The sequence below is a fragment of the Sylvia atricapilla genome, chromosome 2 (genome assembly GCF_009819655.1).
Source record: "Sylvia atricapilla isolate bSylAtr1 chromosome 2, bSylAtr1.pri, whole genome shotgun sequence".
Classification (NCBI taxonomy): domain Eukaryota; kingdom Metazoa; phylum Chordata; class Aves; order Passeriformes; family Sylviidae; genus Sylvia; species Sylvia atricapilla.
In genome coordinates this window covers 35,447,329-35,475,316 of record NC_089141.1, presented here as the reverse complement: position 1 = coordinate 35,475,316, position 27,988 = coordinate 35,447,329, and the positions used below count along the sequence as shown (strand labels likewise).

General features: G+C 38.9%; 1 protein-coding gene across 1 annotated transcript in view; it reads right to left on the bottom strand.

The window, feature by feature from the left end:
* Positions 1-27,988, bottom strand: part of FAT3 (FAT atypical cadherin 3) — a 326,121-nt gene that overhangs the window by 96,736 nt on the left and 201,397 nt on the right. Inside the window, exons 5-6 of the mRNA XM_066341305.1 lie at positions 5,897-6,211; positions 3,743-3,953 (exon numbers count right to left, since the gene is read on the bottom strand). Of these exons, the coding sequence (XP_066197402.1) occupies positions 3,743-3,953; positions 5,897-6,211 (526 nt within the window). The remainder of the gene's footprint in view (positions 1-3,742; positions 3,954-5,896; positions 6,212-27,988) is intronic.

Genomic DNA, 27,988 nt, shown 5'->3' with positions numbered 1-27,988 from the left:
ACATAATTAATATTAGTAAAATGACATGCAAATATTTATTCTTTATGTACTTTATCATGCTAAGAATAAAGTAATGTAGACTGAATTTTAGATAAAGAGAGTCAAAGCCTTGAGTTTGCTGCTAAGAAGCTGAAAGCAAGGGCATAAAAAGCAAGAAAGAAATCAAGAAGGTATTTTAGATAGCTCTCAGAGAAGATTATTCAAAGAAGGCTAGGGAGCTACATGTTTTTGACATTAATGAAAACTCACAGCACTATGAATTAAATGGACAATTAACTAAAATTAATAGATATTAAAATTATTGGCATTTAAGCACGCTTGGTAAAGTGTTCTGATATGCTTTCAAAGCTTGGCTGCTGTTATAAAGGCACAGGCTGGGGGAGGAAGCAAAGATAGAGGGAGGACTGTTTGGGGAACCAGAGAGATGTTGTGCAACATGCTACTTAAGCAAAAACTAGCACCATGCAGCTTAGCTCCAGTGTTAAAGTAGTCATCCCATTCCCATCAGTAACAAAGGAAAAAACAGAAAGGGCTCAATTTACCTGGTACAAATAAAGGTCTCTGACCTATCTTGGAGTTCCCATTGAAAATTAGTTTCTTACTAGTGACTGAATAAATTTAATGCAACTGATACAACTTACACTTATGTCATTCACATTGTGGGATCTGCATGAATTGAGAATGGCATTGAATGCAGTCTGAAAACAGAAATTAGGTATGATATCTCAACTATTTCCAATTGAAGAAACAAATGAGCATCCAAGTATCCTATTCCTCTCTAGTCCATCAATGGAAGGTTACTTTCCTGCCTGCATGGCATCTTCCTCTCTTGCAGCTGATTAACTCAAGAACTTAAAGCAGCTAACTAAAATATATCTAATTAAGGTGCAAAGTTAGGCAGACAGAACACATTATAGCCAAAATTCATCTGCTCTCCCTCTTTTTTTTCTTTTTTTTTTTAGCTGGGAGAAAGTGCATGTTATGCATTAAAAAAGAGATGCTCTGGAATTCCAATGCCCATTTAGTTTGAAAAGGTCATAAAGATAAAGGTCAAGCTGCAAACTCTATATTAAACCATGCCTCTACATAAGCCTTCAGGGGGTTTGTTGACATTACTGTGAACTATGCACAGAGGTACAGAATCACGAAATATCAGATGGAGCAGGATCAGGTCTGGTTTTACAGCAGCACAGAAACCATCTCTTGCATCAGCAGTTGCATACAGCTTTCTATATATGACAATTAACTTCTACGAATATCCCACATTTTTAATTGGGCTTTTCTGCACTAGACCTCAATGCTGATGGTATCAAGGAACAATTAAAAAATGTGGGGTATGACCTGGGCTAAAGGAAGCAAAGGTAATCTAAATACACAGTGTTCTGCCTGCAAAACTCTCAGGATGGGTTTTGTCTTTGCTCCTTGCATGCTGAGTGTCTTGGAACAACAGGGTCCTCTGCATGCCTAGGATTGTTGGTTATTCCTGTTGCAGAAACGGGTGCTCTTGGCAATGCTAATTCTGATAACAGCAGCAATATTTAAATAAAACATTCATATTGTAGCAGAACCAAACTGGATGGTCAGGGTCACTGATTTCTCATTAAATCTAGCAAAGCTCTGTCTCAGTGACCTCTGCAGTGATGCAGCACGTTACAACTTCAGAAGCTATAGCCTATAGGGAAACCACTAAACCTTGTTTAAAAGGGGAAAATCTTCTAAACCATTTGAACTAGTTTAGGCATAAAGGCCACATTAAATGACAGAGGCTAAAATTTCCTAATGTTCTCCCTATCATCTCCGTTTGGTAGGCAAAAAATCAAATATCATTATTAGGTGTTGCTTGATTGTGACTCTAATAATGAAAAAGAATGTAGCAGAAGAGCAGGGACTTCCCTCAGGGCAGCATTTTAATGAGAGTTGGTCAAGTTGCCATGGAAAGGACCAAAAGAAGTCTAGCAAAAGGTTCAAATAGGAAAAAAACCTGTCAATAACATCAAAAAAGATGGATTTGTCCTGGGAGGAAAGGGTCAGTGAGGAAGGGAATGGATGTAAATATTAGCTAATAAACTGCATGTAGCATACTTAAGCAACCACGGAAATTGCAAGAAAACTGTAGGTAACACATGCTCTCCTCCCCCAGGGACTAGCAGGAACCCCAGAACATGGTAGTAGCTTTGGGCTTAATTTTAATATGATTGGCACATCAGAAACCGCACTACAAATTCAGAGAGGAAGTGATGCTGCTTCTGTCTTTCATCTGCGCAAATTGGCAATAAAAGGGGGCTGAAAACAGCTCTGACAGACCCTTTCTCCTGTGGTCCCCTGTCCTTCCTGTTGGCTAAACCCACTTGCAAATAACTATGCTGAAATGAGAGTCAGGCTCAATCCCTGCAAATAAAGACTGCTGATGCACACTTTCCGCTAAGTCCATGGCAAAGGCTTTTTGTTTCTCTAGTCTTTCATATAGCATTTGCTTTATAACCCTTCATTTAAATAACTACACTTTGTGCAGATGCACTGTTTTACATCCAAAGGTATGCAAACATTACGTATAAGCATCTGCAAATATTAAGAAGCACAATAATTTTCCAGGGGAAATTCTTGCTTTTGAGATGTTAAATGAGTTATTTAACTTGCTATTAACTGAATCAGCAGCAGAAGTGGGGAAGAAATGCTGAGGAATACTGACTCCCATTTCTCTGCTTCAACCAAGTGAGACCCTTTGCTCCCCGTCATTTTGGCAGCTAATGGCATTTCCCTGTGATTTTAAGACTTCTATCGCTTCTCCTCCTTTTTACTAAGGATGCTTCTCCCTCCCTATTTTTATAAGCAATTTTATGTAAGGCAATTTTGTGGTTGAAATCTCACATCAAAACACATTTCTCTGTTTCAGCTTGCATTCAAGACAAACTTTTGGTGGCTCCATTTGTAACCCATATGTTGAGGCATCCCATTCTGTTTCACAGTTAAATGGATGGCACTGGACTGTGAAAAGTTTGAATTAATTATTTGTGATAAACTGTGGAAAATCCGTGAATAAAATGATAATAATTGGACACAAATACGGTAAAAGCTGTCATAGAAAGAAATGCAGCACATCCATGTGTCGCATCGCATCCTGTCACAGGCACTTATGAAAGATGTAATATAAATTGTCTCAAAAAACTTGCAAAAAATAAAAGGCAGCCTGGATAGTTGTATTTTAGCAAATGTGTTTGCACTAAGGGTACCTTCTGTTGAACAGTTCTGCCCACAAGCTGTCTGTAGAATATAGAACATCTCTCGAGCATGCTTGCCACCTTGAAGCAGGGCAGTCGGAAGCAGAAAAAAAAGAACAGAATGCAGAAAAAAAGGTGAAGAAAGAGAGAAATGAGGGACAGCAAGTCTAAGTACCATAAATACATTTAGAAATGAGATTAGCAAAGTATGACAATAGAATTTAAATGACAGACAACATTAAGATTGCAGTAAATAACATAGTACGAAAAAAACCAATTCAGCCAAACAGCGCTTTTTTTTTAAGCTTAGCTAAAGAGTCATAACAAAAGCAGGAATACTATTATTAATGTTATCACTATATTAGAAACAGCATTTTCATTTCATCATTAGGAAAAGGGATTTAACTGGGGGGTGGGAGGAGGAGGGGAGACAGTTCCATGCTTAGTTTTCTTGCTCTCAAAACCACACAGCCAGATGCTTTGCTCCCGGGGTGTCCTCCTCGCACCACCAGCTCCCAACTTACCGACGATATCAAACCAGAGGGGGATGTTCGAGGGCTGCACAGACACCAGCCCCACTATCTCCGTCACTTTGTCACTCTCCATGACGGTGAAGTTGTAAAAGGCTTCGTCAAAAGTCAGGGGCACGGGCGAGGGCGCAGGCTTCTTTATCCACTCTATATGGAGACGCGCGGTTGAAGATTTTTGGGGCCGGCCATTGTCCACGGCTTTGATCTGGCAGGCACAAAGAAAAGAGGGCTCAGGCTGAGCATCCCTGGCAGTTCATGCCCAAATCTACTGCACTGCCATGACTGCTAGGAAAACAGCCTTTGCAATCCTATATGTAAAATCCCACCAGAAAAGAAGATAAGCACTTATTTCTCAGTTCCCACTTTCTCTCTCTCTCTCTTTTTTTTTTTTTTTTTTTTTTTTTTTTTTTTTTTTTTTTTTTTTTTCATAATGCTTTGACTTTTCTCTGAAAAAGCTGATTTTAAACTGAAATGTTTGGTTTAAGGAATGCTGGTGTGAGGACTCTTGCAGATGGCAATTCAGAAAATCCCCACACAGATCCTCCTCTCTAGAACCAGCTTCCCTCTCTGATTTCATCTCGCACCCAGCTCCCTCTTGCAGCAAAGCTGGGAGCTTTGTAATGACCCTATGTGAGACCATGCATTTACAAAACATGTCCACCCAGAGCATTTTTGACTGCTTTCAAGTGGCAAGTTTTCTGCTGCAGATAAATATTCCTCATATTGCCTTCCTCAGGATCTTTAATTTAATTAAATAAGTTTCAAGTAACTTCCCTCATTCTCCATAATGAATATAATTTAAAATTTTTCCATATTTTCTTTCCTTTCTCTTGTCTGTCATGTTCATTAAAAGCTGCTTTGATGACTACTAATTCCTATTATAAAGTCCTCTAGGAAGATGGATAGACTTGATATTTGTGTGGCATGCTTAATGGATTTATCATAGCAAAGACAAGATGAGCAGCAACAAACACTGGGCTTAAGAAAAGGCTGAATGCAGGTTTCAAAATGGGTGCTTTGGTGGATAACAACAATGTTAACCAAAGGGCCTTTAAAAAAAAAAAAAAAAAAAAGGTAATGTTTCTGGCTGTATAGGACCACTGGTGTAAATAAGATGTTATATATCTTTTAAAAATGGGAAATTTTTTTTTTTCTGAAACACCATGCCCTATTTCTTTCTCTGGAAATGTGTTAAGTGGGTTTGATGCTAACATTTGTCACCCTGTTCCATTCCAGGCAGGAAAAGCCTTTGTGAAAAGATACTGAGGGTGTGATGAGCAGTTTCTAGGCAGAAAATCTTCACTTGTTGCATTATAAGAAGGCTCAGATCTCAAACATAACTTTGAGGTTGCCAGAGGGAAAAGTACTCACTCACTTGAAGGCTGCCCTACTCTGATTCCTAGGTATTTCTCAACATTTTGTTATTTACTCCTTTTCCAACATTATGAAGGCAACCCACTTCTGTAAGATACATCATTTCCAGATGTCAGACCATGGACCTCTGACATTTTTATTTCAACTCCTTAACTACAACTTGTGGACTTATTTCTGTAGATGAAGAGCGCACATTCCAGTCTTATATGGCTTTGTATCAACTCAACCATATTTATTCTCCCTTTCTTTCACTTTCACTATATGTTTGCAGCTCTGAAAGAAGAGTTTTGACTGAGATTTAACTGAAATTGCTTCCATGACACAGAGCACACAGTACTCCTCCTCTCTTAGATGCAGCCACCTAACTGGGACAAGTAGGTGCCCTCTGTAAGGGCAAACAATTGTGTCCACACAAAAACTAAGTACCCATTTGTAGCTGTATCTGCCCAGGCCAACATGATACAACTTTGGGAACAGACATGTGCTTGGTCTTCATTTCTGCATATTCAAGGGAGAATGACTTATGCTAACAATTTGCAGGCTGACTTGACACTCAGAGATACTTCATGACCTGCAATAGCATGAATGATCTCTCAGACTCAATTTTTTGGCAGTAGTTGTATATGAATACTAGATTTCTTAATTTAGGTCTTACATAAAGGGAATAAACCCAGCTATACATGCCCCTTCATACAGGAGGTTTAATTTATTAAAAAAGAAAAAAAAATCAGTCAAATCATGGGTTTGTATGTCAATCAATGAAAGAGTGCTTACTGTTAAGATGTCGTAACTCCCCGCTGTGAACTGCTTTCTGGAAGAAACCAACCCTGTTTTGGGATCAATGAAAAACTTTCCATCATCGTTGCCATCCACAATGCTGTAGGAGATTTCTGCATTAGGGCCTTCGTCTTTGTCAAAAGCGAAAGCTCTGTAGATTGGCTCCCCTCTTTTCTTACGGTCCCTCTCCGGCAGCTTGATCTGATAGACCTTCTCTGGAAACTGGGGTTTGTTATCATTCTCATCCAGAACCTGCACCACCACCCAAACGGAGGATTGCCTGGGAGATGTGCCCCCATCTGAAACGGTGACCTGAAAAACAGCAGTGCAAGTTATTCTCAACAGCTACAGTGGGACTTCATAAACTGGGGAAAACCTAAAAACATAAGGAAACACCTTGCCTTTCCCAAAGCTAACCTGCAGTTTACAACATCTTCCATGTACACATACATGATCACTATAAACATGCTCAATGCTTAACTCAATTTGTCCACAATGGCAAATCGAGGAATCCAGAAGATTTTTTTACTTCTGAGATGAACGTGAAATAACGAACCTGCAGATTCAGCTGTTTCTCAAAACATAAAATCCTTTTTCAAAGGATTTCTCAAATTCTCGAATTCTACAAGTTTATCTCAGAAGAGACAACTGGAATTAACCCATTAATCAGGGATCCCTGCATTTTTTGCACACATATTTTAAAGTTTCTTCTGTCACGGAAAGAATTTGAAAAATGCATTTCTTCTTAAACCCTAAAAGAACCTCTGTCATTTTTTCCCCATTAATTATTTGGAATTTCTTAAACAACAAAAGGATTTCTGTCAGTTCTTTTCATTCATTACCCAAGATGTGACAGCTCATTAATTCCAAACCTGCTTTATAAGATTATAAGGAGCACAGAGAGGCAGGTAACAAAAAAATTCTGCTGCATTGTGTAGAGTGCACTGTGCTGCCAGAAACATGTAAGAAATAAAATCTTTGAGATGAAAGTTAATTAGTAATTTAGCTGCAACTTAAACAGAATTACTAATAATTTTCAATCTGAAACAGTATGAAAATGAAATGATTCAAGATCAACAACCCCTCAAGAGATTTAATAATATGCCTTCAAAATGAAATCAATATGTTTCAAACTTCTCCCTCAATATTTCGATTGCATTTTTAATGGAAAAGAAATAAGGCAGAAAGTTATTTTTGTTTGCATGAAAGTAGTTCAGATTTCATTTTCAGCTACATATGGTAACATGCCAAATCCCACAGTAGCAATTTTTGATGATAGTGCGCCAAGATATTACATACCCTTCCCTGCTCACACTGATCACTGCACATCGATTGGTTTGCTGGTAACTTCTTGATGTTTTATTTTTCCTTAAAAGTTTCTGTGTTCCCTTGCAAATCCTACAGTCCTGATGTCCAATCCTTAGGCAAACCAAAATTTTCAGGCAATAATACCCCTTGGCATTGTCCCATCCTAGTGTAAAGTCTAAACTTAGGGTAACCCCAGTTTAACACTCAGATCAGCAGAAAAATCGTATTTTCTGTAAGAAAGGCAAAAGACATTATCCCTTTTGTGTATTTAACTATGTGTTTAAAAACTGATGCAGTGGAAGGGAGCAGACTGACAGCCTCAGGGACTGAAACAGCTCATTTACAGAAAAATGAGGAGCATGGCCATATACAGTGGCAATGCAAATTCCCCAAAACAGCCCAGAATCCACCCGGAGAGAGGAACTCGTCCTCCAAACAACACGTACCAGTCTCAGGCCTTTCTCCCAAGACCGGAGTAGAATTTCCTAAGTGCTGAGTAGGTTTGGCAATTAGCAGTTGTTGAGATCACCACTCCTGTGATAGGGACAGCTGTTTGCAGAGCGCTGGATGGGGATCAGACCCACCCTGCAAACCAACGTGACATCTGCCAGTCACCAGCACAGGGGTGTGGGAAGGAGATCCACATCATTATCAGCTGGCTCAGCCATCCAGTTCTCACTACCAACACTTTCCAAAACAGCATTTTTAATGCTGAAAGGCTGTAGAGGCAGCCGTGAATCTGCCTTTCCATATGGTGGTAGCCAGACCAGCAGGGATCTCAGCCTCTCCACTCCACTGAGGATCCCCTCTATTTCTGTTCTACTCCATTGCAACTGGCCAGGCTCTAGGCCAGACCACAAGTTCACAAAGGAAAACCTTTTCTGGGTTTCTCCACAGATAAAATAATCACTGATGACAAGCAGCACGGGCTGTATTGCATAGACACAATCAGAGACAGGCTAATGCAAACTCAGAAAATATCACCAAAATGTTTTTTTAGGGAGTAATGTTCTTGCATTAAAAAACATTAGCGAGATTCTGGAAACTTGTGTTTTCTGAACAAATACAACCCGGTTTTTTTAAGACATTTTCTTCAACCTGCTAGCAGTTATCAACAAAAAAGGTGTGTATGTGAGATAAAGGGTTTTACAATCAGCTATGACAATAAAATCTATGAAAACCACAGTGGTATAAACAGTCAAAAAACAAGGATGAAAGAAACCTATCTAAGTCAAGAAATTGCTCAAGAAATGAATCATCCTTTTGTCTTACCAGTATCTTCTCAGAGTTTGTCAGTTTACTGCTGAAATCCTGACTAGCATGGTGTTGTGGCAGAAAATATTTGCATGCATTTGTTTGTTTTGTAAGGCCAAACTTAGGGGAAATCCATTTGGTAACAGAAAAGTTGCACTGAAAATACTTGCTGACAGCTAACAGGAAAGATTAATGGCAATAACACAAAACGACAGCTAATTAATAAAAATTAACAAAGAATGCCTGAAGTTAGTCAATTCTACTTGGGCTAAAAACTTTAAATCCCTGGAGAGGAAAATGTTAGGTACCATCTAAGCCTTTTTCTCTGGGTGACACTCAAAACTTTTCAAAATTACAGGATGCAGCTCCATTCAAAAAGCTCTGAATGCCAGACATAGCAGCAGAAGTTCTCTCTTTGCAGGCCTGTAAATTAATTAAGTCTTCCTCACACCAGTGATGTGATTATTTCCCTAACTGTAAATCTGCACCCTGGCTGACCCCTTTTCTGTGCTCCATCATCCTGACCCCAGCCTGGCTATTCAGGTTCCAGCCATAAACAAAAATTTCATCTGCCCTTACAGAAAAAACCCACCATGACAACACATTAAAACAAACCAAGAAATTGCTGCCAGTTCAAAACTGTTCCCAGACAAAACCAGGGAGAACCAGAGAGGTCATTCAGCACATCGCTCTGCAAATACCATTTCCATCAGGACACAGTATCACACCAGCACTTAGGGGCCCCTCTAACCAAGGCAATTTCAATTCAAACATTACTGCAGTTCTTAGCTAAACCCTTCAACAGCTGGAAATTACAGTAAAAAGTAACCAGGGAGAGGAGGGAGGTTAAGATGTTCAGAGGACAAAGCTAATTCACAGCTGGTATCTCTGGAAATGCAAAAGGCAGATGTGCAAGGCACAGGAGAGCTCGCAGGAGAGACGCTGTAATTTAGGACCAGTGAGGTTCTTTTGTTTAGAAACCTGCAGGTAGAGCAGTAGGAAAAAGAAAACAGAGAAGGAAGGTAATGCAGATGAATGACATCTGAATGACATCTGTCATTCATCTGTCAGTCTGAGACAGACTGTCTCAATACATGCTTGTCAGGATGTGCCATCGAAAACCCAGCAAGAGGTGACTCTCGCAGTAATCAGTATGGGAAAAGGACAAAATCACGGCTTTCCCAGCGGAGATAAGGAACGCCTGCTTGGTCAGCAGCCTTCTCTTGCCTGTGTGATGAGTCTGGTATCCAGATCCAACTGCTGCAGACAAGCTGCTGCTTGACCATGTGCAGCTGAGAAGGATCAGCCCAGCTGCTGTCCCCTCTGCTGCACTGGTATCTCTATCTATATTGCACTACAACTATATTGCTGCTCATGCTGCGTCAGGACAGGCTAAAGAGGATACAACCTCCCAAAGCTGGGATAAAACCATGACAGCAGCTAATTTGGACTCCCTGACTAATCAAAGGGTTGGTCCATTCAGCAAGGGCAGAATGTCTGGAAAGGAATGTGATTACATATTTAATAGGGCCTGAATGCAACAGCAACAAAACTAATGTGAACTATTATATATTTTCATGGTGAAATCCTCAGCATCACCACTGTTTTCTCATGACCTACAGACAGTTCCACTACAGTTTTCTCCATAAAATGAGCATTTTCATCTAGGAATCCATGTTTACCCATTGGCTTTAATGCTTATGACTTTACTGAAATATGTCTGTCAATACACATACAGATACTGGGAATTCCTTTGCTAAAGTCGCACCTCCTTTATAATGTTTCCTGTAGCTGGATGGACCAGGACAAAGCATCCTCAAATTCCCTCTACTTCTATAAGACATTTTTAGAAATGTATTTTTTAGAAAAATGCACTAAATTATCTCTTTCTGCAGCATATGACAAATTCAGTGTAATAACAGAACTGTTTCTCCAAATAAAACTATTTCCACTTCTTCTGCAGGATCTGCTTTAGAAGGTTTGGTTTGTAGACATTAAAACTCCCTTCCTACAGGACTGAGAAGATATTCATGTTTATGTTCATGTCCACAGAACAACTACAAAGGGATTTCCATAGCAGTGGACCTTCTCAGTGAAAATGAAGACTGACACTGATTGTTAATACACCACAACTGAATGTTAGATGTGAGAATTTCTTCTTTTTATGACTATGGAGAATGCATGGAGGAGACATATACCCTGTAAGTATTGCCTAATAATCCATCCTAATCTAGCCCAGCAGACATCAGCAACTGTGACAAAAGGAATTTTGCCTTGAGACAGTCATTCCTCCTATGAGTCAGACTGTGACACTTAACTGGAGAAGGTGTAGTTATTGAATCTTTCAGAAAACAAAGACAACTGTGAGGACCACCCTCCTGAATTAAGAGGACTATATTGAGTCTCATTAACAAAAGCTCATGACTTCTAAGGCGCTTATTAACTCAGCTGGAGGGAGTAGCTAGCAGGGATGTTACTTCAACAAGTACAAGACAATTAGCAGATGTTTAATGTGAGTTATCAAGTTTTGAGAAGAGCAAGTATCTTCTTCCATACCATTCTTTGGCAGGAGGAAGTACTCAGCCTACCCAATTTTTAAGTTATGAGGAACTGCCACAATACTGTCATTAGCACTGCAAAAAGCTGAAGATGTCATATTTGCTTGTTTATTTTTTAGTGTGATAACTGCTTAATGAAAAATAAAGTGACCTAGATGCTTGGCACCTCATCAAAGGAGTGTGCAAAATGAGGTTTTCAGGTAAAAGTCTCTCCCTTCCCCCCAAAAGAAATGCTAATTTTGCTTCAGAAAACCGTAGAAAAGAGAATCTGGTTGAGTTACTGAAGACAGAAAAATGATCAAAGGGAGCCGGAGAGTTGAGGCATACCCCTGCTGTTAGTGACTAATGGGTTTGTTTCTTCTGCCAATGTGCAAACGAGCTGCAATACCTATTGTAAATCTCTGGAATTCAGCCCGAGTAGGAGAAGTGAAAGATTATAAAGGAGAGCTCATCGAGGGATGAATAGAACTTGAAAGTCAAATGCACTGAATTACTATCTCTGCCTACTTCAGAGACTAAACTCATGGCTAAATTCTTACAAGGAAATATTTTTCTGAAATGCACGCTGTTACTGAACAACACGCCGGATTGTTGCTACAAAGTGAAGGCAGTGTAGCTCAAAAATATACAGAATACAAGAGAAAAATAAACATACATCTGTTTTTTGTTTTGTTTTTTTGTGTTTTTTTTTTAACTTCAAAATGAGTATTGAGTTAGCTGTAGCAAGCTAGATAGGGTCTCTTTCTAATCATTTATCTAGCAGCTGTGGGAACAAAATGGGTAGTGCTTATTTCACTTATTCTAATAGGATGTGGTGCTGTCCCAGAAGACAAATTACACTTCCTGTCCAAAAGAGTTCCAATGATATCAATATGATCCATCTTTCCTTATTTCATTTAAAATGTACTAATCTGGGACATCTTTGCTTTCAAACATAAAAAAAAATGAATACATTCACTCTAGCCAGGTAGGAGAAATAAATAGTTTAGAGTACACTTTAAATGGCGATTATTACTGACATAAACACTCTAGGTGTTTGATTAGGAACGTCAATGGCTTCCAGCCACGCTCAAGCTAGAAAACTATGCATAATGGTCTGTTAAACCATTTGAGAATTAACGATGACATCAGGTAATTTCAGTGCTGTATTGCCAAAAGACAGGAAGAGAGGAAGGAAGGCAGGCTTTTTCATTTGGAGTTAAATGCTCCCTGTAGTATTTGCAAACCTAAATATTAGAAGAGTGTACTGAAGAAAGCCTCAGAGGCTTCAAATCTTAACTTTTGTCAGACTTGGGAGTGCTGAGACTTGTAGATGGTAGTCAAAGGACCTGGCAGAATGAAATATCAAAATGGACGACTATAAAGTCCAGACACACTACTACTTCTATTACATTTATCCTGTGTACACTTTACTTTACAAGCTTTCTGGAAACAGTAAACAAGTCTCTGTAAAGAAACTAAAGACTTATATTTCTGCTTTAGTAGCAATAAAAGGGAGAATCTGCATAGCTCTTGACAGTGACCCTCTAGAAGGAAAACAGCCATTTTCAATAGGCATTGCTTTTAAAGTTCATTACAGTTTGGAGATCCTGGCAACCTTTATTTACAGTGTTCTTCAATCAATACATGCTAAGTGCAGAACCAACCATTACCCATTAGATTCCCAGGAAAACAGAGCAGCCTGTCATGTGTTAAAGGAAACTCCTTCAGGCAGCATCAGAAAGCACTTTCCCCTTCCTTCCCCTGAGTAAAAGGAAAACTATAACCCTTAGGAATGTCAACCTCATGTAATTTGCATTTGATGAAATGTGGATTAAATTTTGTCCAGAAGTGGCATTAAGCCAGTCACTTTCCAGAAATCCAGAAGTGCCTATTGCTTCCACTGGTGGAATTAAATACAGAAATGCTTTACCTCTACTGCCTAACTGTAGTATACAGTCACATAAGATTCAGCAGAAATCCTCTGGTAAAGAAAAGCATTGCTCAACTAGGACTTATCCTGACCTTCTAGGTGTTAACAGCAGCTTGAAATTGCATGTATCATATCTCATGTTGAGCAGTTTGCGAAGTTTGCAGCAAGATTTGGAAAATTTGAGAGGATCACAGTAAGAACATTAACCTCAGTCTCCAAACAACAATCGTAAAGGTCTTTTGAGTACATTACGAACTTCCTCCCTTTGTTCATGGAGCTACAGTAATGAGTCTTGCTAAATATATAATGAAGAAAGAACTGAAAAGCAGAGTACACTCCAAACTGTCCCCTGATAATAACCGTCAAAGGACATTTACTCACCTCCAGACTGACACCTTACAAACAAGATAAACTATGATATGCAATTGCTTGAAAATAATTTTTTAGGCATATGAAACCTCTTGAGGAACAACCTATCACTAAACAGAAGTTTAACTACCATCATAGCCCCTCAACGAGAAAGAAGATAAAAGTTGCCTATTGATCTTCACAGTAAACTTTGAAGAAGGTGTTTAGCTCCTGCTGAAAGTGAAGATTACAATCTGAGAGTTTTATGAACAGCAAATGAATAGTCAAATGTGAGAATATTTCACTTCAAGCAGATTTAAATAACATAAAGCTTGCAAATCAAGATATGCATGCAGTTTAATGTTAGCGGTACTCTCTATGTCAATTTTAATCTGATTCATACTTCGCTATCTACTTCAGCCATTTGTGGATTTTGCTTCTCTTGCGATAAGAAACACCTGTGATTAAATATTGATAAGTTACCCTCTATCAGATCTACCTCTACGGATAATGCCCTTCTTCAAAAATCTTATCTTAGCACTCACAAAATACAGTAGCTCTCAGTTTTTGTGCGTCAAAAGAGGTGTGCATCAACTTGTAAGCTCACCACACTGCTGTTTTCTCAAAGATTCAATTACTCTTCATTTTTCATCCTCAAAAGTTGCTTGATTCTCATCTTCAGTACAAGGAGGAACCAAACACCTTCTTCAGTTTCCCCAAATTTATGAAGATAGTTACACATCTCCAAACTTCCATTTTTTCATACTAGACCAGTCAATATGTGTAATTATGTAAGAAAAACATTCTGGCTATTCATAAAGATAGAATATGTTATCTGTGCTTCCAAGGTATCTTCCTAGTATTAATAATTTATGTTATGTTTTAACTATCAACAGACATGCCCTGCTCAAAAAATATGTGCTGATTTATTGCCAAAATTTAATCAAACTGTAGTACTAGTCACCATGGTTAACTAATGGTTAACTAGTCACCATAGTCACCATAGTTAACTAATCAACAGTATTTACTTTTCATCCTTGTTTGGGTGCGCAGCCTTGTCAGTTTGTAGCATGGGTCCCCGGGTAACAAAACTGACAAGGAATTAACTCCCAACTCTTTTAGTAGAAAGTCTCAGATTCAGAGCAGGCGTGTAGCAATAGCCCTCCATCCATCTGGCAGTAAGTCAGAAGCACTGCCTCATGCTAATGGAGTACAAGCTGCTGAAGGTCCTCCAAGAAAAGGCATAGTGTGAAAGAGCTTGCTCTGTACACTCTTAAAAATATTGTGGCAGAAGCTTCTGTTACAACAAAGCAGTAACTTCAACTAAAACTTTCAGCCTTTAAAGGGAATAATCCTCTTTTGTCTTAAACTGTAATATAAAAACCTACTTCTAAACTATTTTTGTCATGCTGACATCCACTGCCCTCTGATGTCAGATGAAGCATCCTCAGGTTGAGGCTGTGTGATGGTCAGTTTTAAAACAATATTGCTGTTATACTGAGGAGGCAAAATGTGTATTTGGCCAGCAATGAGGTAAAAGATGCACACTGTAGTTCCTTAGATTTAGTTACTTTATAGGCACACTGCATCTAAATTCTATGCTGCTATATAAAGCAGAACCAGGGATTTTCAAAAGAAAGGCAACAGTTTCTTTTGTTTTTTTCCTCCCTCCAAAGCATCACTTGGTTGTGCTAACAGGGGATGACACCACCTTGTCTCTGGCCAAAAAGAACATTAAGATGCATCCAGCCCTATCTCCAGCTCCTCCTCCAGACGTTCTTCCCCTGTCATCCATGTGCAGCCACCTCCACCCACCAATAAACTGTTAGTGCATCTGTGCCATGAACAGGGCTACTGAAATAATCAGGGTTTAAAATGAACCACCAAAAGAAAACAAACCTCCCCTGCCCCAAAAGGCAGAGAGCAGTGAGCAATGGCATTGAGAGAGCCAAAGGAGGAGAGGAGTGCCAGCTCCCCAGGTCAGGCTGGAGCAACTCTACTGAGATGTTTGGTCACTGAAGGAACATACAACTACAATTTTGGTGATTAATTCTGAAATTTCACTACAGAGAGAAACTTAGAGCTCACCCCCCAAACCCCCTTCCTCAAAAAATCTCTATCTGAGCTCATCACTTACCAACAAGCCTTTGATCAATTCCAAAGCAGGCAAAGCCAGAATCATTAATATTAACGTAAAAGCCTTCGTGTCCCATCAGTAATGCTGAAAATATCCAGTTTTCATCTTACACTGTTTTTTCCACAACATGCAAGAAATGAGTGCTCTCCATCCACACACAGAGGTAAAACATTTCAAAGACAGTTTTACAGCCGACAGACTGACAAGTAGCCTCTGACATTTAAATGCAGTTTAACTTTTTCGCAGTAAAATGTAGAGCTTCACAGTTTTATGTTCAAAATAAAGTTTACCAGTTAGAAAACTGATTAACAAAAAATTGATTTTTTTAGCTGGGTAGAAAGTATATAAATCAGACTCTTAGGCAATACAGGGTTTTCCCAATTTTTGAATATCCCTTAGAGATATTTTAAATTTGCAAAAAGCAAAAATGTATGGTTTAGGCCTCAGAAATTTATCTGTATTTATTGAATAGTCACCCAGGAAGGCTGCAGCGACTGTTTTCCTTAATCAAAGAGGAAAAAATATGAAGATTTGATTTTTTTAATGATACTCAAGTTATTTGACAGTCATTTCTTTGGTTATCAAGGAGGTGCAAAGTAAAATTTTAATCAACTTAGAAGACAATATCATAGCAATTATTCACGCATATATGAATAAAGTAGTTTTTGGAGTCAGATGAGGATTCTATCCTAAAATATCTTACAAAATAGTAGAAAAATTTTCAGAAAATCAGTATGAAAAGCAATTAAAATAAGGTGAGGAGATAAGCATGAATAAGGAGCCTGGTTGTTGGGGTTCTTCCCAAGGCAGATTTTTAAAGGACATTATCATCCCATTTATGTCAGACCAGGTTAAAGTAAATCACATCAGTAGTTGCTTTGATTTTAGTAATAAAAAGTTCTACTTGACTTTTTGATGCCTACTTCACCACTTTCTGTTACAAATCAATTTTGGACAGATAACAGGCATTAATTGGGCCATATTTAATCACACTTCCATCTAATAGGCAATACAGACAAGCCTTATTATCTCAACCTCTACTTGTCTTTGATTTTGTATGTCCTGTAAATATCTACTAGCCAATTTATACTGGCATGGGGTCAGTTTTACAAGCTGGTTGAGAATCAATTGGCATGGGAAAAAAAAAATTCCACTTTTGAAGCAAAACACACATTCTTGGACCAACCACTTTTTTTTACTTTTTCCACATTGATTTTCCAGCTTGGAAAACTCAATCTGGAAAATGGGCTCAGGTGTTGTGTACAAAGTACAGTTGCATATCAGTACTAAGATGTGAAGTTCAAGTTCAGGTAACTGTTCTGGTGATAAAGAATGAACTATCATCCCCTTCCCTGATGGGTGCCATTGGACTCTGTGTTTCATCAGGCACAGTGCAAACCTTGCTCTTTCTCACTGGACAAGACCGACACATGCGAAGTGTACCTTTAGGTCCACTGTAATCCTCTTTTTCACTAAGTTGGTTTAGCTATTTTCTCAGCTCTGCTGAATCTCTAAAAATCACCACAAACACCTGAGAATAGTCTCAGCCTCCCCAGCCACACCATGGACAGTGTGGAAATAGATTCTGCACAACTGGAGACACACAGGGTAAGTGAAAAGACAAATATTACCCTAATGAACCAATCTCACATTGTCTGAGCAGCCAAATAATTACAGACACTTTCTTGGTAGGGAAATACTGGCCAGCTGTGAAACGCTCAGACTTGGAAATCAATGGGAATTTTCCCATTGACTTTGGTGAGAGCTGGGTGGCATCCAGAGCTCAACAACCTAATTTCAGTAATTTTAATTCTCATTGAGCTTTTGCGCTGCCCTGGGCTTCAGTTGCATGAGCACCCAAAAGCTGTGAGCCTTCAGCTCAGGGGTAGGGAAGGTGTGCACCACTGCAGCATCACCACTGTATGACTGATACCTGACTGGGAACAATCTTATTTAGCACCCAGGGAAAATGTAGGATTTTCTGTTTGCTTTAAAGAAACAGCCCCTTCACATGCAATTGTTTTCTTCAGCATGATTTCTTTTTCCTGTTGGTTCAATCTGTTACACACATAGCCAGTGATCCTGTGAACAGCAATGTATACGAATAATTTTCAGAATGTGTCAAGACCATACTGCCAACGTAAATAAGTAGGTATGTGTATGGGAACAAAGTCATTTTGGGGTAACGATACAACAGGAAAAGCTGTCCCCACGTTTTAATATCCCAAATGTGTTGAAAAGAAAAAATCCTCTCCCAAAACCTTAATTTCCCAGAGTAACACTTGGAACGCATTAAAATGTTCAGGTTATTAATATTAATTAATCAATTAATACTATTCTAATTAATTAATTGCATAGTGCCTGGAGTCCTGGAAAGGAATCTTTATGTGTTGGAATAATAATAAGATGGTATTCTATTCCTGCAGTGCAGGAGGAATTTTAAAAGATCACAACTTTAAAAATATTCTTAGCCCTTTGATTCTTCTGCAGAATTAGTCTTTAACATGCATTTGGGTTTTGTAGCCACAGGATGGCATTCACTGCTGTGCAAAGGGTCAATAAAATGTAAAATGTGAGTAGAGCTTAGGAAGCATACTTCATAGCTGCAGAAAGAAAATACTTAATCAAGAATGATTAATATAAATTTACTGCTTTCTACTGATGACAACCATTGACTCAAGAACGTAATACAGAAATTTTAACATGCATAACCCTTAAGGTTCATGTTCTTACTGCATAGATACCATGGCCCTGAAGAGATAGATATCTTGCCTGACTCCAGTAAGCTGTGACACTCTAAAAATACAGAGCAGCAATTCCAGCCTGGGATATTAGCAACCACATAAAACACCTCAGTTTCACTTCCATGGTTTCTGGAGTCAAAGTCACTTTTTATTGGATTTATACAGGCTCATAATTTACTGTTTATTTTCCCATTAGGGCAGTGTATGGGGTAGGTGTTGACACATAGTATACCAACGGGAGGACAGCTGGACTGAAGAAATGGCCAAGGTGACCGATAATTGGACTGCAAATGTCAAAGAGTGGGGTTGAAAAGACAGGTATATCAACCCACACATACTTTTCCCAGTTGTGAAATGAAAGTTAAGAGCAGGGACAATCAGCTACAATTTATAGAACTAGGTTGAAGTCAGTGGGAAGCAGCACCCAATTAACGGCAGTAGAGACGTCTAAAGCGACTGGTGAAATGACTGGATTTAGAATGATGAGCAGGAATGTCAGATGGAGAGACAACCAAGTAATGCACTTAACCTTTGTGAGATTGTGTCTCTGATAATGTGGTCTGGGGGACAATAAAACACTGCATGAGACAATATGCCCAATTTGGTAGTGCAGGACTGATGCATGGGAGAAGGCAGTGAATTTCCCTGGGTTCATTTTATGGGCCTCCAATTAGCCCTCACTGTGTGAAGGGAGCGAAAGGAGGAAGCAGAAAGGGTCTCTCTAATGAGTTGCTTTGTTGGTTTGTAGCAGAAAAGATTGAAAAAGTAAAGTTTTAGAAACTGCTTTGCTTTTGAGACTGTCTCAGGAGGTGTTAAAGGGGCAGGGTACTCTATTGGAAATAGCCGTGAGAAAGCTTTTGATTTATGGGAGGTCTTGAACAGCACAAGTCCATCCTGTCACGACCAGTGCAGGAGGCGTGATCCCTTGGCACAGGCAAATCAGGTATGCCAGCCCCATGCCCTAATCCCCATCCATGGTCAATGCTGGGTCACTACTGCAGACATTCACTCATGATGCGGAGCCCTGGTTTACACTGCCTAGAGATGCTGCCACTGCTCCTTTTGTGAAATTCCATATAGAATATAAATAAACTTGTTCTCTAACAGTGCATCCAGTTTTAGAAATGCAGTATTAGGAGCAGATCTAATCCACAGATCACTAATATGACAAAACATGTAAAACTTATTTACAGGCTTAGTGAGGTAGTTTGTCAATCACGTGAAGTTCAAGTGCCATTCCTGTTTTGGAATGTAAGTCAGGTGAATGTGTTCCCCATAACCCCTAGAAAATAGAGCACAAATGTGTAATTTATTCGACTACTACTTTTTAGGCATTCAAGGGCTAATTTAGGCATTCAGTGGAGCATACTATACTCCAGAGAAACCAGGGGTGTGTCTCAAGTTAGAAGCCATGAGGTAGCTCTCAGCTATAGCTTGGAGGAGAGGGAAGGGACACCAAATTAGCTCTGCAAGAACTGAATGAGCTGAAAAACAGCCCACAGCTCTGAATCGGGTAATGTGCTTTGTCAGGAAGCAGGATAAATGACTGCCTCATGCTGAGCACTGTGCTGCAGCAGCAAGGATTTCTTTTGGGACCTGAGCAGCTTGCTGGAAGTTGGGCATCCCGTCACCACCGTGATCCATCATCAGGCACCCTCCCAGGGCTGCAGAAATAACACATCTTCTGTACACTTCAGACTTCTTTTTATTAAAAAAGCCACAGCTCTCAATTGATACTTTCACACTGAGAGTCGGATATTATGAGGATTGAATGCCTGAAGAGAAGGCATTCAAAGAAAGTATTATTTTACTTTTTAAATGTCATTCCTTGGCTGAGGTGCTGCAGAAGACTGCACTCAGGCAGTATTTAGTGTGCTGCAACAAAAATAGTGAAAGATCCTTAACTGTACATATACTTGGTAAATGCCAGTGGAAAAGACAGAACAGGCTTTAGTATTCAATTCAATCCCACAAACATATGTCCAAAGCTATACAGAGAGAGTTTGTGCAGGTCCACTTGAACAAGGGTTTTGGTGAGGAGGATCCGGAGTAAATGCAAATTAACCTCATGTGTCAGTTAATATTTTGATTCCTTCTGCTACAAATTATGGTCTATGGAGACCAAGCTAACACACATCCCTCACTGCCTTCTGTCCCTCTCAGTCAACAGAAATCATGCCATTTTGGCATACTTTGACGTATCAGATAATAAAGTATTATCTCTGCTTAGCTAAAATGAGTGGTTTAAAATTTATGATTTTGCAGAAATTTTCGAAGTGTTTTTTAAACTGTGGTCAAGTGGTGGCGTTTTAAAAAAGCGTGGCAAGGAAAAAAAAATATGTGTTTTTTCCCCAATAAAGTCTTTAAAATAACAATCTGAGGGTTAAGAACACTTGTTTTAGTTTATACAACTAATAAGTATCTGGAAGGATAGTGGAAGAAAACAAAATACAATGAGGAAACCAGATATATTTGAGGTTGTGGAAGAAAATATTTAGTTATTTACTGTTATCTGGATTAAAGATAATATGCTGGGTCTCAGGAAAGTCAAAGCCATGAATCTACAGACTGCTATTAGCAAGATTTGTATTTTTTACTTTCTCAGGGAATGTGAGAAAAAATAACTCATTATTTTGATTCCGACATTTTTGCTCTCAAGTGCTCATGTTAAGCTTTGCTTTTGAATATTTAGAATATTCCTTGCCAAACAAAGTATTATTTTTTGCCAAACCATAAAATGTACATTAGGACTGCTATGATAACATTTTCAATGTCTCTGTATCATGAGAGATTAGGAAACAGCAATATTACATTTGAGAATGATGAGATTAATCTGTTTCTTGACAACTGAAATTTGTTAGGCTGTGAAAAGAAAATTACTGCTTTTGAGGGCCGATTTCTTTGCACTTGATGCTTCAGGGCCTTTGTACTTTTCTGTTTAAATCATATCTGCATAAAAAGCAAAATAACTGTTTGGTCTCTGATTATTATCAAGCTGAAGTAAGATAAGGAAAACATTATGATTCTTATGTTCTCTGATAATATGTTTAGGGAGAAAAAAGTGTCAATTATGCTTAGTAAACTGATTCTCGACCCGATTAGAGGTTTTATTATCTCTAGGTATTTAGTAAATACCTTAATTTGTGTCATGTTACAAATTATGCTGAGAACTCCAATCTTATTCCAGCACATTTCACACAATGATGCACTTTTGCCATAACAAATTATTTTTAAAACGAAAACCAAAAAACCTTACACCGCGAAATTTTTTCAAACAACCATGATTTGGCTTGACATTTTCCTATCCTGTCCAGTATATCTTCCTTGACCAATATGAATGTTTAAGGATTATAAAATCCCGCAGAAAAAGAGGAAAAATACATTATATTGAAGGACATTACAGGTTACAGTGAGAAGACTGTGAGATGTGATGAGGCTCAAAGAAAATGTTGTGTATTCACTGTGTACTGGGAAAAGGCTCTCATCAAGTGCAAGGACTAGCAGGGGAAGTTTTGTGAAATGCTGAGTTTTTAATGTATCACCAGTACCAGAAATTATAAACCTCTGAATAAGAAAAGCACTTAGAAGGGAAAGACAAAAAAAAAAAAAAAAAAAAAAAAAAAAATTTGAGAGAGAGAGAGAGAGAAAAAAGAGGACAGAGCACTGATAAAACATAAAACACATCCCACCCAAAGGCCACTCAAGACAAAAGAATTGGAGAGTAGTTGGGATCGTTACACAGGTTATTACAGGACAGTTGGATTCGGTGCATATAAATAATGGCGGCAAGTGAAGTTGCTGTGAAAAAATCCCAGAATCAACTTTTTTTAGCAATAACAAGCCTGAATTTGGAACAGCTGAGAACAGATCGCCCTGGGAGAAAGAACAAATGCATGCAAATCTTGTTTAAGGGCATTTTTCTAGATGATGGATTAATTAAAAGGCACACTAGGATTTCCTATGCCCAGAAAGGATTTTAGTACGGATGCAATGCATTCCTGAGGAAGAAGATGCTCCCCTGTCCAAAATTCAACTCTCAGCTTGGTCTTAGCTGTCAAGGCCAGAAAATAAGACCTCTTCAAAATGTGTGTGTGTGCGCATGCATGTTTGTGTGCTCAAACATTACAGACATAAATTGACAGTCTGGCAGCTGATGAGTATTACACATGCTACAAAAACCATGATATAGCACAAAAGCAGACATGTTTCACATAACAAAAAAGCTCTGTATATCAAAAATAGATTCAAATCATGTGAAAGATTTCCTGTGGCTTCTGCAGAAGATTAAAATATCGGTACATTCATATAAAAATGTGAAGATATAGCAAAGCAGTACACCCTGCACAATGACTCTTTGTTTCACCAAGCACGGAGCCTGGCAAAAGAGACACCCTGAAAGAGAATATCTGACCAATTTGGGCCTGGTAGGTGGGCTCCAGCCCATAAAAAAGGGAGCTACAGATCTTAAGAAACATACAATGAAGAAAAAACCTGTTAGCCCTGAGCTAATCTATGAGTTAATCCCTCAGTGAGAAAGCAACATTAGAGCAAACTTCTAAATCCTGACTGAAAAGCTTGATATAGATTAATGACAGAATTTGCCTGCACAAGCTTAGCATGAGGAATGATTTATAAAACAAGAAGGAAGACCACTAATACATCCCTCTCTGTTACAACAGCTTTTAACACATGGGTGCAGACCTAATTTTTGAAGCATGCAATAAAACTTGATGTTTTAATAATACTTTTCCACTCATTTGCATTGATCTAATTCTCTGCTACCTCATAGTTCTGCAAAGAGAAGAGAGAGGTATTAAGTATATTTTAAATTGCTTTTCTCTCATTTATTCACCCATCCATTTCCAACACACCTGGGGAAATGCAGCCATGGGCACCAATGTCTAATTCTTTTATCCCTGGATTATTAGGGATAAGTTTAGGAAAATCATTGCTACTGAAGCCAGACTAAACACACCACTCAGGAAAAGCAAAGGAATTTAACTAGCCCCCAGCATAATACTTTCCCCTCTCCACAATGACATCCCATGTCTTAATATAATGCTAGTTCATCATAAGGTAACTTTCTGGCACTATTCCATGATGCCGAGTCCAGTGAGATTTTAATTAGGTCCAGAGGGTCAAGTAAGTGCTGATACACCTCTAGGCTCCCAGGAGATGCTCAGGACCTTGCAGGGTGCCTGACTGCAGGCTGGATTTCCTTCCTGGCACAATTGCGTCTTTTCTGTTATGCCTTTGAAAGATTTGGAAAATGCCAGATAAGATAGAACACAAAATCTACAAGCTGAATATCTTCTTCCATGCCTTCATGCTGGGGTGCTTAGAGCCTAGACCTGCTGCTACAATGCTGTGGGTCTACAAGGAAAATCCTAAAAGAGGCATTTGATGCCCAGCATGAAAAAGTCAACAGAGCTGTGCTTTGCAGATATTCATTTCTTCATTTCATGACCCAACGGTTCAGGTCAGTGATTCTTGAAATCTGTAAAACAGCCTCCCCCCCTCTGCAAATGTCAGATATATGCAAATCATTCCTTCACTAAAGCAAAACTCTAGGCAATCAGAAACGTGATTTTTCTAATGAGACAAACCATCATGGCAGACAGCAGTGTGTGAACCAAAGCCTCAGCCCTGTATGACTCTGAACTCGCCATGCTCTTCAAAACATGAACCTGAATGAGCACCTGCAAAACCATCTGTATCCTGATACTGGGCCAGGTTTTCACCTAAATAGATAATCAGTTTCTTATCCTGGATCATAATACCAATTGTCCCTGCCCATTTCTTGCAGACACTGTCCAATGAAACATGATTTAGTCAAAAATATATTTGAGACAGTATTCCACCGTAGATGGTGTATCTCTCATTATATGTCAATGAACTGGGAAAGTCAAATATTTTCCATGAGTTGAGGAGGGAATAAACAATATACGAGCTGTGCTTTCTTATTTTAATACCAAATAAATTAACATAAGCTTACATTACACCTATAGAAGGTCTGTAAGCTATCTGGCTCATTCCTGTAATTGTCAAGGATTCAAAACAAAACCCCATATTGAGTTATGAATATTTTTTACTCTAGGAAGCTTATTAAAAATATAAAAGAGGGCTGCTTTTCTTCATTACTATTCGTATCCCAAATCAATAAAACAGATTAACCAAACAACTGTGCGATTTTTAATGCTGGACTAAAATCCTGCCATGTAAGAATGTCCATGCAGTATCAAATTAGCTGGATGGTTTAAACACTCTCAAAGAGAGGTCAGCATCAGGTACTCTGATATAAATGATGCACTGATGGAACTGTCAGTAGTGTATTTGTCCTTGACATCATCCTGGTGTTAGCATGTGCAAAACATTTTTTAGAGAATCAAACTAATAATGAGAAAAAGAATGAGATTATTATTATCTAAAAAAACAAGGACTGAAATTGGCCATTAGCATAAAGCAAAAAAGTGAACAAAGCATCCTCAGGATTCACTCAGAAGTCTACAAATTTTATGGAAATGTCACAGACATTCTTTGTGCACCCTGTCTCTGAAGGCTATTGGTATTTCACTGAATAACTGAAATGAGCTGAGGGTCACTGCTACTATTTGATATACACAGGCCCATTCTTGCCCTTTCCCTCTGGTATATATATTGTGTCATCAGAATTGTGGGCATATTTTCTAATGGCTACTCGAATTTAACATGGAATACTAAGGACTTTAAACACACAATTATTTTTTCTTTTTTTAAAGCTTAATTTGCCCCATTATTATAAATTTATAAGCAGTAATTTTTCCTGTTTAATAAGAAAACAGAATTAAGATTCCATGTGAATGAAGAAGATTATTAAATTTAGTTTTCCCAATGCTTAGGCTCTGTTACTTGTATTACTTCTCAAGACGTTATCTAAAATAATGGGACATTTGGGAGCTATTGAAATCTGTAATAATAAAACAGAGTAATTTGTAAAAACATGATGCCTTAATTATTTTGCTGTTTAAATTTTCTGTTCATATCTCTTGCACAGAGACCACTCACTTAGTGATGGAATTAGTAGTATTTTCAGTGATGCACTTGATAATTCTTCATCTGACCAGATCATGTAAGTTAAAGACAACAGTCTAGCTGAGGAGACCACTCGTCACTGCAGACAGATGAATCACACCAGGACTTTTCCCATATTCTGCTGTGTAAGACTTTCTGCCCAAATACACGAGAAGCAGTGTGCAAGGTCATATGTAAATCTGCCTACGAAGGACGGTTTTAACCTCCAGTCACTTCCTGCCCTTGGAAAGTTGTTGGCTATTTCTGAAAATAGCAGCAAAAGAACACAGGGTGCAGGATGGAAATGTGCATCATGGGGTGAGCGAGCGCAGCTCGTGCCTCCTAAGCCCAGACCTCCGTGTCGCTGCCAGATCTACCACCACACTGGTCATGTGGATTTCCCCTCTGCTGACAACCCCAGGGAGACGTAATATGAGATGAACATGTTTTTTATTTTCTTTAGAACTGTTTGTTTTTTTCCCTGTCTTTCATATCCCACCCTCTTTCTCTTCTTTTTCCCCTTTCCTTTTTTCCCCTTAACTTTGAAGCTGATGTTAAAGTTCAGTGTGTCACCATTTGATGATGACATTGATACATCTTTCACTGTCTTTTTAGAAAGCTGCCTGTATAAACCAACTGTTCAACTAGAAATACTTTCAGGTGTCTTAGAAATATTTTAAATAGTTCTCTTATTTCTAGCAAGCACAACTAGTAATAGTTTTCAAACTCAGGCTGGTGAGAAGAGGGTGTTTACCTATTTTTTTAGACTTCCATTTTCTGATAGGCTTCAGTGTTATAAAGAGAAAGGCATGTGCCTTTGGAGCCATTTAAACCTCAGACAAAATGTTCAATCAGACACACTGCCTCATTTTTACACCATCACCAGCATGTCACTGAGAAAAAATGCAGCTTTCTCTGCCAAATGTGGGCAATGCTAAAGAACCATGAAACAAATGCTTACACAGACTTGTAATCCAGGATTTAAGCAATCAATGTGCTGTAGAGCACTATTCAGCTACATAAACCCAATGAACTTCAGCTTTTGTACTTCTTCTGTAAAAATATACATGAGCATATTGCCACACAGCTGCCTATATCCTTCAGAAAATGTTGCAGTTTTTCACAAAGGACCACTGACTTCAGGCATCACCACGAGCAAAGGCTACAGCCCAAGTGAGCAGGCTCAACAGCAAAACAAACTTCCATTTGTTGAGTTCTTGTGTGGGAGATGCTGGAGGAAAAGAGGAGGATGGTGGAGAACACAGGCTGGTCCAGTGCTGAATCCAGTGCGGTGTTTGTGGGAAGAATTGAGAGGCAATGTTGTTTTTAAATGCCACTTTGTGAGTTTTTAAAACTCCCTCTCCCCTGCAAACAGTGGCCGTAAACATTCTGGTAACAACTTCTGCAGTGATATTCTGGACCAAATTCCAAGTGAAATAAAATTATAATCTCTCTATCAATATTCCCCTCACATGTACAACTCCCCATTAAATGAGTGGAAATTTGATTTCTTTTTAGAAGGCTCCAATTACAGCAGATTATCATGTTTCCTTCTAATTACTGCATATAAATACACGCCATGTAACACAGTTTATTGTACCCTTAGTGTACCTAAAGTAAATAGAAACCAATGTGTTTCATTCAGCCCATGTATTTTGACACTCACATCGGATTTAGCAATTTGTCTTCATTACAACCCCTTGCACTGTTACTGCCATCCTTCTCAGTGCTGTGCTCGAGCTTCGCAGCAGGAAGATTGATGAAGCTCGTGTATACTGATTTGTGACAAAAGCAGGGCACTTGAGAGGCACTGTTACCATTCTGATAGCACTGAGCGGGCAAAAAATTAGCTGCACTAAGCCAATCCCCTGCTCCCACTTCTCCTCCTCTTCCATTAGGGTACATGACTCGGACCTTGAAAGGCTAAGGCTGCTGTAATACTATTTTTTAACCTACTGCCTTCAGTTGCTCTGTCACTTCGGAAGCGACTTAAAGTTCTGACCATGCTAATTAAGAGCTACTTTTATTCTTTAGAGACACTTTGAACAGACAGGTTTTTTCACCGTGACAAATGTTAAAAGATATTTTCTGAATGAATCTACAGTGGCAAATTTAAATAGCTATTTTTGTGTTTTGGATGAACAGATGCTATGGATATGATTTTCAAAATTGGCTAAATGTCTGAAGAGCCCACACCACATGTGCTCATCAGGGAGAGACTAAACAGCCTCAGCACTTTAGAAAGCACCAACTTATTATATATTATTATCAAGAGGATGGAGAGGTCATCTCTCTCCGCAGACAATTTATCCCTTCAATCAGAAAGTCTCAAAGACTGTTGCTAGAATTGCACACTGAAGCCTGTAACTCTTCTGGCTCGTTTTTTTGCTCAACACAGGTCTTGACACAGCAATTCCCAACAAGCTGAACTGCTCAGTGGTGGGTGCGTTTTGTAGAGGCTTTTTGTGCTGGAAGCATAAGTAACAAAGCCTCTGCAACAGTGTTCAGAAACTGCTCAAGGCGAGAAAATGTGCTCAGATCCATTTTCTGGGCTGAACCTGCAAGTTAGTGAACTGCAGCCAGGATTCAACAATCCTCCCCCATCAAGTTGCCCATGTACACTGGAAAGCAGACCAGGAACTACTCATGTTCTGGGCATCTCAGAATCAGCTGACACCACACAAGGGTGCAGATCCTGCATGAAATGGTTTAATTTTTATGCTTATTATGAGACCTCCACCGCTCCTGCAGCTGTTTGAATAAAATCACATAGCAAAA